We start from the raw sequence: 16,129 nt of genomic DNA, 5'->3' as shown, positions 1-16,129 counted from the left end.
CTGTTATTTTAATGCCTATTTAGATGACTTTACACAAATAACTTCATCTCTCTGGGACTCAATGTACTCATCTGTAAAATGAAGGAGTTGGACTAGTTCACTAAGGCACCCCCCAAATTCTCCATCTATGATCCTATGAACCACAGGCCAAGTTGCTACATTCAACCCTCCCTGGTCAAGGTCAGCAAGTTCTCTTCTACCCATTTTTCTGCCAGTCATTTGCCTCTACCACCTTTCCTGCTGCCCCTTTCCAACTCTAATTCTAATCATAAAACCAATACAATAATCTCTAGAAATGACTTTCAATTGCTCTATGATGCTACACTAATAGCTTCTTTAACCAAATCACCCCTTCCTGGTCACAACATCCTCAGCATTTGTTGTTTTCCCTCTCTTAGATGATAAGTTTCTTCAAGTCAGAGAATGCCTTGTATTGTTAATCCCCAACAGTAATCTGGAATTAAGGTATGTTCCACACCAACCAATCCAGCTGTAATTTAGGATTTGTTTAGTGAGATTTTCAATTGAGCAGAAGTTTTTAACCTGAAATCCATGAACTAGTTTAAAAAAATTGATAACTGTATTTTAATATAATTAGTTTCCTTTGTAATTTTATGCAATTTACTAAGTGTTCAAGGCCTGATTTGAACTCAAGATGATGAGTCTTCTTGACTCCAAGTCCAGCACTCTATATGCACTGTGCCACCTAGTTGCCATACCTATTAAAAATTCATCTTATTTGGATTTGTTGGATATACTCATAGAAATTCAATGAGACCCTACAAAGTACCCCCATAAGTCCATTAATCAACAAACTAAGGTTGGGAAAATGAGCAAGCAGAGAAAAAAAGAGGAACACCATTGAGAAATATTTTGCAAATAAGCCCAAGAAGGATCAAAATACTCAGTCTGAAGATGAGGAAGCACAAGCTCCTGCATCTAAAGACTCCAAGAAAAACAGAAATTGGGATCAGGCTATGACAGAGCTCAAAAAAGACTTTGAAAACCAAATGAGGGAGTTGGAAGAAAAACTGGGAAAAGAAATGAGAGAGATGCAGGAAAAACATGAAAGTGAAGTCAGCCTAGTCAAGGAAATCCAAAAAAAATGCTGAAGAACATAGAATGCTAAAAACCAGCTTAGGTCAAAAGGATAAAACAGTTCAAAAAGTTATTGAGGAGAAGAATGCTTTAAAAAGCAAAATTGGCCAGATGGAAAAAGAGATAAGAAAGTTCTCTGAGGAAAACAAATCCTTCAGACAAAGAATAGAATTCAGGGAGATTGATGAATTTACCAGAAATCAGGAATCAATACTTCAAAACCAAAAAAAAAAAAAGAAAAATTAGAAGAAAATGTGAAATATCTCATTGAAAACACAACTGATATGGAAAACAGACTTAGGAAAGATAATTTAAAAATTATTGGAATACCTGAAAGTCATGATCAGGAAAAGAGCCATGACATCATTTTCAAAGAATTACTACAGGAAAATTGCCCTGATATTCTAGAAGCAGAGGGCAAAATAGAAATGGAGAGAATCCACCGATCCCCCCGAGAAAGAGATCCCAAAAAATCAACCCCTAGGAATATTATAGCCAAGTTCCAGAACTCCCAAGTCAAAGAGAAAATATTACAAGCAGCCAGAAGAACACAATTCAAATATCGTGGAGCTGCAGTCAGGATCACACAGGATTTAGCAGCAACTACACTGGAAGCCCGTAGGGCTTGGAATATAATATACCAGAAGCCAAAAGAGCTTAGAATGCAGCCAAGAATCAACTACCCAGCAAGGCTGAATGTCCTCTTCCAGGGAAAAAGATGGACTTTCAATGAACCAGGGGAATTTCAAATGTTCCAGTTGGAATGGCCAGAGCTGAACAGAAGGTTTGATCTTCAGATACAGGACTCGGGTGAAGCATAGAGATTGGAGGAGAAGGGGAAAATATGAGGAACTTAATGATGAACTGCATGTATTCCTGTATAGAAAAATGACATTGATAATACTCATATGAACCTTCTCAGTTAATAGAGCAGGTAGAGGGAGCTTTTATAGTTGAAGCACAGGAGAAAGCTGAATTCGAAGCTAAAATATGGTGTAAAAATGGAGTCAATAGAAAAAAGGGAAATGTAATGGGAGAAAGAAAAAAAGGAGAGGGGGAATAGGCCAAGATATTTCATATAATAAGATTTTTCTTTATTACAATGAGCTATTGCAATGATATGGAAGGGGGGAAGGCAAGGGGGAATGAGGGAATCTTTACTTTCATCAGAGGTGACTAGGAGAGGAAACAGCATATATACTCAATGGGGTATAGGCATCTGGAGTAAGAAGGGGAAAGGGGGGGTGATGTGAGTGATGGAGGAGAGGATGGACCATGGGGGGGAGAGTGGTCAGATGTAACACATTTTCTTTTTTACTTCTTGCAAGGGGCTGGGATTGGATGGCCTGTCCTGGACCACAGAGCCAGGTGGATGCTGGGCCTAAGGGGTGGTAGGGGGGGCTCAGGGTCTCTTGGCCCCAGAGCTGGGGATGTGTCTGCTGTGCCACTCAGCTACCCTACAGCACAGTCAGAGTGAAAGGAGAGAGAAAATATAGTACATGGTAGTGGAGAAATACGAAAGGAGGGAGTTGCACTCAGCAATGGCAACAGTGGAAAAATATAGAAGTAACTTTTGTGATGGACTTACCATAAAGAATGTGATCTACCCATGACAGAGTTGTTGGTGTTGTAACAAAGACACAACCACATTTTTATTATTATTATGATCTGGACCTGGGTGCTCCTGGCTCAAGGGCCAATGCTCTGTCTGCCACCTAGCCACCCCTACTATTATTACTATTTTATTTTATTTTGGATCTTTTTTTCTTTTTTCTTTTTTGGTTTTTGCAGGGCAGTGGGGTTCAGGTGGCATGCATTTCACACGGCTGGGCTGGGTGTTTGTTTGATGTACAGGGCCAGATGTGGGCTCAGGTGCTCGTGGCTCCAGGGCTGGTGCTCTGTCCATTGTGCCACCTGGCCATACCTACAATCATTACTATTATTTTTTTAATTTTTATTTTTTCTTTCCCTTTACTTTATCGCTCAAGCAAGTCTATATTTATGGGGGGGAGGGGGGTGTTTAATTTACTCTTAAACAAGAATGCTTTATTAATGTTAAAAACATTTGTACAAAATGAGAATATTAAATTAAAAAAAAGAATTCAAAAAAAAGAAAATGAGAGAGGAGGTAGAAACGACAAGATTTGACAGCTACACTCTGGTTGAAGCGACTAGGGATGTTTATTTTAGCCTGGGAAAGAAAAAAAATGGGGGGGTAGATATGACAATGGTCTTAGAATGACCCTAACATTGCAAGGAAGATTATAAATAATCAGGCATAGTGCCCCTGACAGAAATAGGGGATTTAGGAGGAGAGGTAGATTTAGGGGAAAGAATGCCATCTATTTTGGGCACATTGAGTCTGATAAGTTTATGGAACATCTAGGCAGAGATATACCACAGACAATTAGCAATGCATGATTGTAGCTCAGGAGAGATGTTTATAAAGATGGCAATTGAACCAATAGGGGCTGATGAAATTATCAAAAGTTATACCAAGTAGAGGGGGCAACTTTAAAAGAAACTGAGGCCCAAAAGGTTAATAAATTGCCCAAAGACACAGAGACAATTACTAACAAGTGACCTAATTCCTTCTTTTTTTATGTTATAGCTTTTAATTCAGGTGGAATATTTCTGGATAGAAAGGGGTTGCTAATAGAACCTAATAGCTTTTTTACAAACTTGAAGATCACCAATAGAATTTTTTCCCCATTTAAATTATCAGAATTCACTTTCCCCAAAATGATGATTATAAATATGAACTGAGGACACATATAAAAGTAACTCCTAGGAGAAAAGCTTAGAAATTTGCAAAGTAGGCCATTTTAGACTACTAAATGGAAACAATTCCTAAAAATTGAAGTGATACCAAAGTGTAATGGGTTGTCTTAAGAGAAACTGAGGTTCTACCACTACTGGGTCTATACCCCGAAGGGTAAAAGCATCACTGTCCAAAAATATTCATAGCAGCCCTGTTTGTGGTGGCAAAGAATTGGAAATCAAGTAAATGTCCTTCAATTGGGGAATGGCTTAACAAATTGTGGTATATGTATGTTATGGAACACTATTGTTCTATTAGAAACCAGGAGGGATGGGAATTCAAGGAAGCCTGGGGGGATTTGTATGAACTGATGCTGAGCAAGATGAACAGAACCAGAAAAACACTGTACACCCTAACAGCAACATGGGGGTGATGATCAACCTTGATGGACTCGCTCATTCCATCAGTACAACAATCAGTGACAATTCTGGGGTATCTCCGATGGAGAATACCATCTGTATCCAGAGGTGGAGTTTGAACAAAGACCAAGGACTATTCCCTTTAATTTAGAAAAAAAACTGATATCTTATTATGTAATCTTGTTATGTTTTATACTTTATTTTTCTTCCTTAAGGATATGATTTCTCTCTTACCACATTCAATTTGGATCAATGTATACCATGGACACAATGTAAAGACTGGCAAATTGCCTTCTGTGGGAGGTGGGGGGGAGGGAAGCAAGATTGGGGAAAAATTGTAAAACTCAAAATAAATAAAATATTTAAAAGAAAAAAAAGAGAAACTGAGGTTCAAGAGGTTAAGTAACTGCCTAAAGATATACAAATAGGATAAGGACTAAAATTAGGAAATTGTAATTATCTGTATTTACTTAACCTCTTGGACCTCAGTTTCTTTATAAGTAAAAAGAGGAAACTAGACTAGATTATCTCTAAGAGTGCTCTCTCAAGTCTAAGATACTATGATTCTAGGCATTTTAAAATTTAATAGTCGCAAAGGAAAGTTGACTCCTTAGTACATGCATTTAAAATGTATAATTCTGGGAATAAACATTGGATTCATTTATTTACTTGTGAGTTGGATTGCAAGAAGACATATCATCTGGCCAAAGTAACCAATGGATATCTGACCCACCACCTCTCTATTCACTCATGGTAAAAGATCTAAATAATCAAGGATAGTGATGTGGCATATTCAGTTCAACAAATATTATTAGACGATATGTGCAAAGCATTATACATAAAAGGTACAATTTCCTAATTTTAGTCCTTATCCTTTTTGACCTCTATATAGTTTTTGACATTGATCACTCCCTCCTACTGGATACTTTCTCCTCCCTCAATTTTTATGTCTTCATTTTCCTTTTCAGTCTACTAAATTGGATCATTGTTCAAGTCTCCCCTTCCTACATAGGTGTGCAACTCAGGGCTCTTTCTTGAACTTTTTCCTTGTCTCTGTTATTCTTGGTAATTTCATTAGCTTCCATTGGTTCAATCATCAACTTTACGAAGATGATTCCCAAATTGCCCTAGCCAGCACTCATCTCTCCTGAGGTCGCATATTGCTAATTGCCTGTGGTATATATTTGCCAAGATATTACACTAACATATCAAACTCAACATGTCCAAAACAGATAAAATTCTTCTTTCCCCTAAATCTACCTGTTCTCCTAGATACCCTATTTCTGGCAGGGGCAATATACCCGATTACTTATAATCTCCTTTGCAATGTAGGGATTCATCCATGACTCCACTCTCTCTTACCCTATTACTATATAGCAAATCAACTACCAGGTTCTATCACTTCTCTCTCCAAAACAATAGTTTCTCATCATCTGTATTACTGCAATAGCCTCATAATTTGTCTCTTGAATCCAATCTCTACCCTCTCCAATCCATCCTCCACAAAGCCACCAAAGTGATATTTTTAAAAATTGCATCTAAATACACTCAAGAAGTTTCAGGGACTCCTTATTGCCTCTTGCAAATAAAATACAAACTCTTCTGATGTTATTAAAAATCCTTCACAATCTGACCCTAGTATGTTTAAAGACTCAAACCATATAACTCGTCCTTCTTTAAGCACTCTATATTCTAGCTAAACTAGTTTACTTGAGTTTCCCCATATATATCAAGTCATTTTTTCTTCCATGACTTTGCACTGGCTATCCTCAGTACTTGAAATGTTCTCCCTTCTCATCTCATTTTCCAATTCTGGCTTCCTTCAAGTCTTAATTCAGGTATCATCCGCTACCCAAAAGCTATCCCTAATCCCCCAATCCTAATTAGTAGTGCTCTCCCCACCCACTCCCAACTTCAGACCAATCTATACAAATGTAATAATCTATCACCATAATATAAACTTTTTGAGGGTAAAGACATGCTCCATTTTTGTATTTCTATCCCTTGCACATAGCAAATGCTTGCTGAACTGAACATTTATAGCTTCCACTTATTCTTTGCTGTGTCATTATTCTTTACCTCCAAAGAACTATACTTCAAAGGAAAAGTTTATTTCTCCCAATTTCTTAATTAAATGTGATAAAAATACAATAGTCATGATTATTTCAAGACTGGTTTCCAAAGAAATTGTTTCTACCCTTTTAATATCTGTACAATAGAAGGGGAGAAAATATAATAATAAAACTCATACCACACATTAAAAATTTTAAAAGAAAAAATTTTTAACGGAAGCTTTAGGTTTCTCATATTCTTTCTGCTCTTAAAAGAAAGAGAAGCTTATTGAGGTAGAATGAATAAAAGCAGAGCACAGTGTTTTAAAGTGGAAAATTTGTTGTCTTCATATCATTCTGTTACAAGCAATGAAAGACCTCAAATATCTTTCCAAATCCACAATGGAAGATGAAAGGCAAAGACATTTCTTGGTTCCTGATCAAAGAAACAGTATATAGCAAATCAAATGGAACTGAAGAAAGACTTTACAGCTTTTATTCTCTTTTCAACACCCCAAAAGCCCAGAAGTAGCAAATGCAGTAGCTGTGCAGATGCTATATTGTGTAGAAACGGGAAATAATAAGCAATAATAACTATGCAATATAGTCAGAAATTCCTCTAATGAGAGAAGTTCTTTAACTGGAATGGTTTTTCTTAGCATCTACCAAACAGATGAACTAGAAATAGTATACAGCCTAAATTTACAAATCCTAATTCAGCCATTCATTAACTACAATTTATTGGATTTAAATGTATAATCATTCAATACTAACATCACTGTATATTTATATAGAATTATACCAATAAAAATGCTCAGTATAAATAAGTTTGACCCTAGAGTAACTCTCCCATCTAAAATAAATGAATTTTGTAGATTTCAGCTAGAACTCCTTGAATTTGTGGAAAGGTAGAAGGGGATCATTTTAATATGTCCTAAGGAAAAAAATGGCAGTTAAGTTGTTCCATAAATAGAATGTTGGGACTTGAGAGATATGAGTTAGAATCCTACCTGACACTTGCTAAGTAACCCTGAGCAATTCCCCCAATTTCTTACAGGCTCATTTCTTCATCAGTAAAACGGAGATAATACAGGAACTACCTCAAAGGGCTGTTTGTGGGGATGAACAAATGGGATAATATATTCAAAGTACTTAATGAATCTTTAAGCCCCAAACAATTGTTTGCTATTATTATTAATTGAGAGAAAGGAAGAGTCAAGTATTAGTTCCCTCAGGCTTATGGGAATTGGATAGTGGGGAAGACTAGAATAGATAAAACTAAATCCCTGGGCGTTCATTCAGAGCAAGCAGGGCCAGAAAATCTCAAAGCTTTTATATCCAGTTGTAAAGCCTATGATCAGCATGAAGTGGAGAGGGAGATGGATGGCTGTGCAGATTTAAATAGTAGTCTTTTACCTTCTCTGAGCTCCCATTTCCACATCTGTAGAATGAGGAAAGGACTCACACTGTCAGTTCAAAGTCTAAAATCCTATGACCTCCATCGATAGTGAGTTCACTGTCTCATGAAGCAATATTTCATTTTTCTGATTGCTCTTTATTAGGAAGCTCTTCTAAATAACTAGATTAAGTCTGCCTCCACGTAATTTCTATTCATTGGTCCTACTTCTACTATCCATATTCACAAAAGTATGTGTAACTCACATGAAAGTTGAGCTATTCTTCAACTATTTGAGGACAATAATTGTATTCTTTCTCTACCTTCTTACTTCACACTATAGTCTGTCAATGTCTCTCTTAAAATGCAGAATTCAGAAGTGAAGGTGGTCTATTAACAATTATGTAGTAAGGCCTTAAAAATATAATAAAAAGTATCTGGGTGGCACAGTGGATAGAGCACTGGGCCTGGAGTCAGGATGACTCATCTTCCTGAGTTCAAATCTGTTCTCAGACACACTCTGTGTGTGTCCTTGGGCAAGTCACTTACCCCTGTTTGCCTCAGTTTCCTCATGTGTCAAATAGTTTGGGAAGTAAATGGCAAACTACTCTAGTATCTTTGTCATGAAAATTCCAAAAGGGGTTACCAAGAGTCAGAGTCAACTGAAAAATGATTCAACAACAACAAAAACATGTTAAATGTCATATTAGGCACTGGGGATACCAATATTAAGAATGAGATAATCACTATTTTCAAGGATTTTACATCCTAAAAGGGGAGATGAGTACACACATAAAAATATAAAGAAAATAAACGTAAAGCCGTATAATAGGGTCTTTGAACACTAGCAACTGGGTGGGGGGGAAGGGATCAGGAAAACTTTCCTCAAAAGGTGTCATGAAGGAAAAGGCTGAGATAAAGAGGGAGTACTTACCTGAAACAGCAAGCAACCAGCTACAACAAAAGCCTGAGGATAATAAAGAGGAATGTTGCATGTGGAAAACAGAAAGGGAAATTTGGCAGGATCCAAGAGGACTAATGGATAAAAGGATGGGGAAGTTAGGTTAGAACAAGGATATATAAAAGATTTTAAAATTAAGTAGAGGGTATGAATATACTTTATTCAAGATATTCTACTCCTCTTAAGCTTTCTGCTTCCTACTGACTCCCAATGAAATTTCATTCTTCTGAAACCCTAGGTCTTTTCCACATAAAATGCTACTAAATACTAAAGTTCTCTCTCCTCTCTTGGAGGTGTGCAACTGACTGCTTGAACGTGCAGGACTATAAATACATCTTCCCTATTAGATCTGGTCCATCATCATAGCTTGTCAAGATGGCTCATGATTCAGTCAGATCCCTCCGAGTTTCATGCCATCTACAAATCTGTTATGTACTAACTTCTGTATTCTCAGCCAAGTCACAATTTTATAGATTATCATTCAGAAACTAAGTTCAAGTTGACATAGATCCCTTAAGCAAATTTCTTTGAGTACAGTCAATCAGTTTTAAACAGATGACCATGTCAGCTGTATTTCTCTACCTTGTCCACAAAAATATTTTTGTGGATATTGATACCTTTGTGAAATTCGGATAAACTACACATTTACATTTCCCTTATCTACCTGTGCAGTGATTTTCTTTAAGGAAAAAAAGAAAGTTAATTTTATCAGTAATCAACATCAAGCTCACTAGTTTAGAATGTGGGAAAAGATCACAGTTCTGAAGGTTAACAGATTTTTAAAACAAGTATGGTAGAATAAAAAGAATTTAATACAGATTCATGCATCCAGGTACAATTTTATTGTGGAAAATGCAAAGCTAGCTAAAAAGACATCATGTCTTCTATAATAATTATTAGTTTCCAGAGTATTAAAAGGGAAATGAAATCAATCACTTCTCCAATGAAGTCATGGAAGAGAACTTATTGACATTCCAAGGTTTGAGACTTCTTGAAGTATGTGGGTTTTGTTAAAAAGATATAGTTAAATTAAGCTATATATTAGGCTAAACTATATATTACAGATCCAATTCAAGTTAATCCTGATAGAACATTTGTTTTGTAAGAAGTTACTTATGTAAGTTTAGAACTCTTTAAATACTCAAGCATGTCCCTTCTGAGATTTAATTTCCTCGTCTGCAAAAAACCAGAGTTAGACTACATGACTCTTGCCTCTCTAAAGTTATGATGCCACAATCACAGCCATCCCCTTTTCTTAACCCCTTTCGCCAATATGGAGTGAAGCACCAAGACAGTGCAACAGTAAGCATTTAAATGCTTACTATATATAGGGCACTGATAGCTGATGGGCACACAAAGATACTGAGGAACTTTGGAGAGTGTCTACAGGAGGAGGATGAAGAAGACTATTATCTTCCAAATATCAGAAAGCTTTTCATGTGGAAAGGAGTTAAGTGAATTGTATGTCCCTTCTCTCAAAGAGCTTAGTTGTATTGGGGTGGGCATAATATTTACACAGCTATGTAAACACAAGACAATTTGAAGAGGCAAAAAACTTTTAAACTAAGGGGAACACAAAAACTTCCCTATAGAAATGGCACCTTGAAGAAAGTTAAAGATTCTAACAGGCAAAGATGAAGGAGTGCTTTTCAAGTGTACAGGACAGCCTGTGTTAAAGTATGGAGGCTAGAAATGGAATGTCAGGGTTTGTAGAACAGCTACCTACACAGAGCTCTCATTTATCTGGAATTTTTTTGATTGTGAAAGCAAAGCCAGGCCCAGGGTCCAGAAGTTGAGATGAGATGGGGCTGCTTCACAGGCAAGGCCCTGGTCAGAGGCAGACTTGAAGGAAGATACTGCAATGACCATAAATAGCACTCAGAACTCTAGATAAAGTTGTGATATATGTCCCCAAAGAAACCATGTTTTCACATATTTGGGTCAGGCATCATTCAGATGTAACATTGTATTAAATTATATAACAAACAAAACATACAAAATCCAAACAACAAAAAGTGCAACTCCTATGCATCATTTACTTGATAAGTCTCATCTTCTGAGCAAAAAATATAATTCTAGTTGTTTTTCTAAACGGAGATTTAGGATACCATTCACATTAACTTAAAATATAAAACTTTTAAAGCCCTAAAACCTTACACTCAGAATTAAATACACCAAAATTGGCTAAAAGGGCATGGGGGGGGAAGGAATTATAAAAATTTAATCTTTTCATGTTTATTAGAATTTAAAAAACCATTGGACATTTTATACAGTGTTGAACAAAAATGTTACAAAGAACTACTGTTTTATGCAATTCATCTAACTAAAAAGACCCTCACAGTTTCTTAAACATTTAAACAAAATATTCCTTCAGATCTCATTTGACTGTCAGCAAAGTCTGATTCCTTTAATCACCGTTAAATTGTATTGTCATTTCTCCAGTATTTGTAAAGATATTTTAAATCAGAATATTAACATATGTGAAAAAGAAAGAAAAGTATGTTGACTATGAAAGCATCAGCTATCTGAAACGGCAAAATGGAGCTACTAAACTTTAATTTAAAGGTGTTACTAAAACCAAATTTGGGATAAATAGAAATCAAAAGTACAACAAAGTTATTAAAATTGTGTTTTCCTCCTGAAATGGAATCAGATATTACTTATCTGTACACTGTAACATAGAATCCAATCTCCCTGGCTGACTGGGATCTGGAAGTCCTGTGATCAGCCCTATGCTTAGCTGTCTATTTATTTCTACTTTCACTACTTCAGAAACGCAGGTATTTAATCGGATGGGTTTTCCACACTGGGAATGAGCGTCCAGGCTGTGGGGTCACTCTCGGGCCCCCCCCCGGGCCGCCGGAGGCCCGGTCGTCCACTTGGAGCAGCGGCGGCCGTGAATGCTGACCGGTCAGCCGGGGGCCGCAGAGTGGGCGGGGAGGGGAGGAGAGCCCTGGGGCTCCCCTCGGCGGGGCTCCCCCCCGCGGCCGCTAAAAGTTCACGATTCTCCCGGACTGAATGAAAGCTGCGCCGGGGCGCCTAACGGGGTGCAGCGGGGGCCCGGGGGCGCCCTGCGAGGCAAGCGGCGCTTCAGAGGGCGGCCCGGCGCCCGCCGCTCCCGGCCCCTGCCGCAGAGCGCTGGGGGAGGCCCGGCCGGGTCCGGGCGGCAGCGGGGCCCTCGGCGAGCCGCCTCCGGCCTCCGGGGGCCGGGCCCCGCGCCGCTCGGGGAGACGCGGCGCCCCGGCTTGAGGCGGGGCCGGGCGGCGGGCGAGGCCGGCCGGCTGCCCGGCTCGGATCTTACCATGGTGAGGGCTGTGCGGCGGCGGGCCCGCGCGCCGACTCCGGTGGGCAGAAGGTGGCAGGGCCCGGGCGGGGAGGAGCGGCCGCTCTGGACCTGCCGCTCCCCTGACAGGAGCCAGCGCCGCTTCGCTTCTCGCCAAGATGGCGGCCCCGAGCCACGTCTCCAACCGGAAACGGCGCGGGTCAAAGGGCAGGGGGCGGGACCAAGGGGGACGTGGCTCCCCGCCCCGCAAAGGGCCGAGAGACCCGTCTGATCCCAGGCCTCCTGGCAGTCCCTGAACCTGGCCTGAGGCAGGCCCTTCTCCCCCGGGCCCTCCCGTGGCCGCTGCGGCTCGGGGGCGCTTTGGCTTTGCAGTCCTGTCCGCTCACTCCTTCACTGCGCTCCCTGCTTCAGCTCCTTCTGGGATCCAGGTCAGCTCCATGGCATCATCCATCCCCACAAACAGAGGCACAGCTACTGCGGGCGAGCCTTCCGCAGGTATGTTCTGCTGCAGCCCGAAGGACTGCCCCGGAGGCGAGCGGAGACCGGGAAAATGATGTACTGGCCACAGCCTTGTGGAAAAGTGCCTGGCAAAGGCCCGCGCTGAATACCTGCTTACTGCAGGCAAACCCCTGGGCGCTAGGCTCAGCAAAATGGTAGCACCACAGCAAGGAAACAGTACCCACAGTGCAAATAGATATATACATATACATGTAACGTGTAGGGATGTATGGCTGCCATTGTGGGGATTTGTTTTGCTTAACTATACACTTTTTTTTTTGCAAGGCAAATGGGGTTCAGTGGCTTGCCCGAGGCCACACAGCTAGGTAATTATTAAGTGTCTGAGACCGGATTTGAACCCAGGTACTCCTGACTCCAGGGCCGCTGTTTTATCCACTGCACCACCTAGCCACCCCCTATACACGTTTCTAAGCGGAGTTTTGCTTTTTCTTACTTTAGAGAGAGAGAGAGGGAAGATGGATCTTTGTTTTAAAATAAAACTGATTTTTCTTAAAAAGGACTTTAGGAAGCTGGCATATTTGAACCTTTCACAGAGCCGGCGCCCTGACTGGCTGGCAAGCACAGGGCATCTTCGTCCGGGCCCAAACAAAGGGTTCCTTGTGCCGCGTGGTTCGGTGACTCCTGAAGGCTGCCAATCTCGGCTGCAAAGGAAAGAGAATCTATTGTGGCGCAGAGAAAGGCGCCTGCAGGCCCCGCACCGCATCATCCCGGCCAGAGGAAGGGGGATCCCGGTTTTTTTAAGCCACATCCTTTACTCTCCTTAGACTTTTCAGGGTCAGAATACTTTTCTATCACCTTCCAAAGTTCAGCAGGCCCAAATGGCCTGGCGCGTTCTTCCCTGGGATCTGCACCTCTGCTTTTATTAATGTGATTGCGGCGGCGCCCGGTCGGAGTCTGGCCGGGGCGCCTCCAGCTGGGGCTCCGGGCAGTGACGTTGCCCGCAGGCGGCCGCTAGGCGGCGCCCTGCACGCGCTTCCGGAGGGCTCCCGCCTCCCCGGGCTCCGCTGGCGGCGCCCAAAGCCTCGGGCTGGGGGCGGGGCGGGGGCAGCCCCGCGAGGCCTGGCCGGGCAGTCACGAGGTCAAACGGGAAGCCGAGGAAATCTCGCGAGGGCTCCTCGCTCGGAAAGACTGGCCGCGCAGCCGCCGCCGGGCTCGGAGGCTCTCCGGGTCCCCAGGCCTGCGGCGGCCGCCAGCCCGGCACGCTCGGCCCCCAGGGCCGTTCCAGATGGAGGAGACGGACTCGGAAGGACTGCAGGTGATCCGGCCAACCCGGGGATCCTCGACAGCCGCCCCCTCCCACCCCCACGCCGGACACCCCGGGAGGACTGCGTAGCTCCATGGCAACCCCTGCGGTCTCCATGGCGACAGGCCGCGCCGCTCCCCGAGCCTGCGGAGGGGGATGCATTTAGGAGTTCGGGGTGGGCCTGAGGGAATGGGATTTCTCCTCCCCCTGGGGCTCCAGCCACCTCCAGAGATGGCCCCAGCGCGAAGGGAGGGCGCAAACTGAGCCAAAGGACATCGCCGTGGAAACCCTTGGGTTGGGCTGGCCGTGTCTCCCGGGTCTCCGAAGCGGCTAGTATAGGCGGGCATCTTCCCCCCTCCCCCCCCCCAGCTTTCCTCCTCCTCCTCCTCCGGAATACCCCCAAACCGGTCCCCATGATGGGCTGCAGCACCCCACCGCGCTGGAAGCGGGGACCCAAGTGGAGAGTGTTCCATACTGTGGGCTGGGATAGGAGGGAGGACCTGCGCTTTGGTATGATCCTCGCTATAAGCCCCCCTAATCATCTCTTCTTTTGCATAGACCAAAGTCGTTGAGAACCAGCCATATGATGAAAGTCTAGAGATTAATGATTCTGAAGAAGTTGCCAGCATTTATACTCCAACCCCACGGCACCAAGGTAAGAAAAGATTTATTCCCCTCTAGCTGGAGAACAGGGTGGATTTAATGGGTATTCTCCAAACAGTTAACTTTTTTTGAACCTCGAACTTGGTAACATCAGACCAAAGTTATTTCACATGTTAGCATCTCATTTTTCTCACTAGCAAAGTAAGGGAGGAAATTAATCCTCCCTGATTTTAGCCTCTATTCCATTTCATCCTACTTATGGATGCCAGGCTAGCATCAAGTCTTAGTTTTCTTTTTTTAATTTAATTTAATTTTTTTTAATTAACAAGAATTTATTTTCTTTCCCTCCCATCTTTCTCCCCTCTCCACTGGAAAAGAAAAAAAAGGAAAAACAAACTGCATACAATAAATATGCATAATCAAGCAAAACAAATTCTCATATTGGTGGTAACCAAAAAATTTGACTTATTCTACATATGTAGTTATCATCTGTGGGTCAAGAGCATTCTTCATCATGAGTCCTCTAGAATTAAAGATTAACCATGCATTGATTAGAATCTTAAATCTTTTATAATTATTTGTTTTTACAATGTTGTTATTGCATAAATTGTTCTCCTGGTTTTGCTCACCTCACTCATCAATTTATATAAGGTTTTCCAGATTTCTCTGAAACCATCCTTTTAATCATTTGTTACTTCACAGTAATATTCCATTACATTCATGTAATTTGTTCAGCTAATCTCCAACTGCTTAGGTTTCAAAATGATCTTTATCTTATCCTTCCTGTCCAATCTTGAATTATCACTGCTCTCAAGCAAGTAACCTCTTTGTCATACCCATTACCACCTCTAAGAAAATCTTATAACTTCCTTGAATCTCAATATCTTCATTTGTAAAATGAGGAATTTGAACTAGAAGATTCTTAATAAGATAACTTTTTTTTTAAATTAAAGGTAATAAGGGCAGCTAGGTGGCACAGTGGATAGAGCACCTGCCCTGGAGTCAGGAGGACCTGGGTTCAAATCCGGTCTCAGACACTTAATAATTACCTAGCTGTGTGGCCTTGGGCAAGCCACTTAACCCCATTTGCCTTGAAAGCCTAAAAAAAAAAAGTAATAGTTTTTGGTCTTTGTTCAAACTCCACAATTCTTTCTCTGGATACAGATGGTATTCTCCATCACAGATACCCCAAAATTATGCCTGATTGTCGCACTGATGAAATGAGCAAGTCTATTAAGGTTGACCATCACCCCCATGTTGCTGTTAGGGTGTACAATTAGAAGATTCTTAAGGTCCCATTCATGTGGGACTTTAAATGTGACATATGTTTCTCTTGTCACTGTCTTATTCAGTTATTCAAATTATTCAATTATTCAAATTCTGCCTGTACCCAAAAGCTGAGATCAAGTCCTCCTTCCTTGGTGAAGCCTTATTTGACTACTTCAGTTTTCAGAGTAATTATTAAGTGTCTGAGACCGGATTTGAACTCAGGTCCTCCTGACTCCAGGGCTGGTGCTCTATCCACTGCACCACCTAGCCGCCCCCCCTGCCTTGACTGTATGTTCCCTGGGCAAATCAGCTAACTTTTGTGAGCCTCAGTTTTTTCATCTGTAAAATAGGAATTCTTATACTGTCTATATCACAGAATGAGGAAAGCACTTTGTATAGACTCAAATAAGGGCGGGTTGTTCTCTACCTCTGAACTTCTACCACTTTTATAGATTATACTACACAAATCAGCAGTTGATTAAATGCTATTTTATGTCTGTCAGACTCAACAGCAACAAACGTTTAA

At 41.4% G+C, this 16,129-nt stretch overlaps 2 protein-coding genes across 6 annotated transcripts in view; one reads left to right on the top strand and one right to left on the bottom strand.

The window, feature by feature from the left end:
- Positions 1-12,144, bottom strand: part of ARCN1 (archain 1) — a 31,865-nt gene extending 19,721 nt beyond the window's left edge. Inside the window, exon 1 of the mRNA XM_074215176.1 lies at positions 11,988-12,144. Within this exon, the coding sequence (XP_074071277.1) occupies positions 11,988-11,990 (3 nt within the window). The 5' untranslated portion in view covers positions 11,991-12,144. The remainder of the gene's footprint in view (positions 1-11,987) is intronic.
- Positions 12,145-12,229: 85 nt separating this feature from the next.
- Positions 12,230-16,129, top strand: part of IFT46 (intraflagellar transport 46) — a 38,571-nt gene continuing 34,671 nt past the window's right edge. For 3 of the 5 annotated variants that reach the window (XR_012474169.1, XR_012474170.1, XM_074215177.1), the window contains exons 1-2: positions 13,578-13,743; positions 14,290-14,386. Coding sequence is in view for 2 of the 5 variants with exons in the window: in XM_074215177.1 (XP_074071278.1) it covers positions 13,714-13,743; positions 14,290-14,386 (127 nt within the window). In the remaining 3 variants the exon portion in view is untranslated. Of the gene's footprint in view, positions 12,465-13,577; positions 13,744-14,289; positions 14,387-16,129 lie in introns of those variants that run through there. The other 2 variants (XM_074215180.1, XM_074215178.1) reach the window with 2 other exon arrangements.

Source organism: Macrotis lagotis, chromosome 1, assembly GCF_037893015.1.
Source record: "Macrotis lagotis isolate mMagLag1 chromosome 1, bilby.v1.9.chrom.fasta, whole genome shotgun sequence".
In the NCBI taxonomy this organism is placed as follows: Eukaryota; Metazoa; Chordata; class Mammalia; order Peramelemorphia; family Peramelidae; genus Macrotis; species Macrotis lagotis.
Note: the sequence above shows the minus strand (reverse complement) of the source record. Positions and strands in the feature narration are given on the sequence as shown.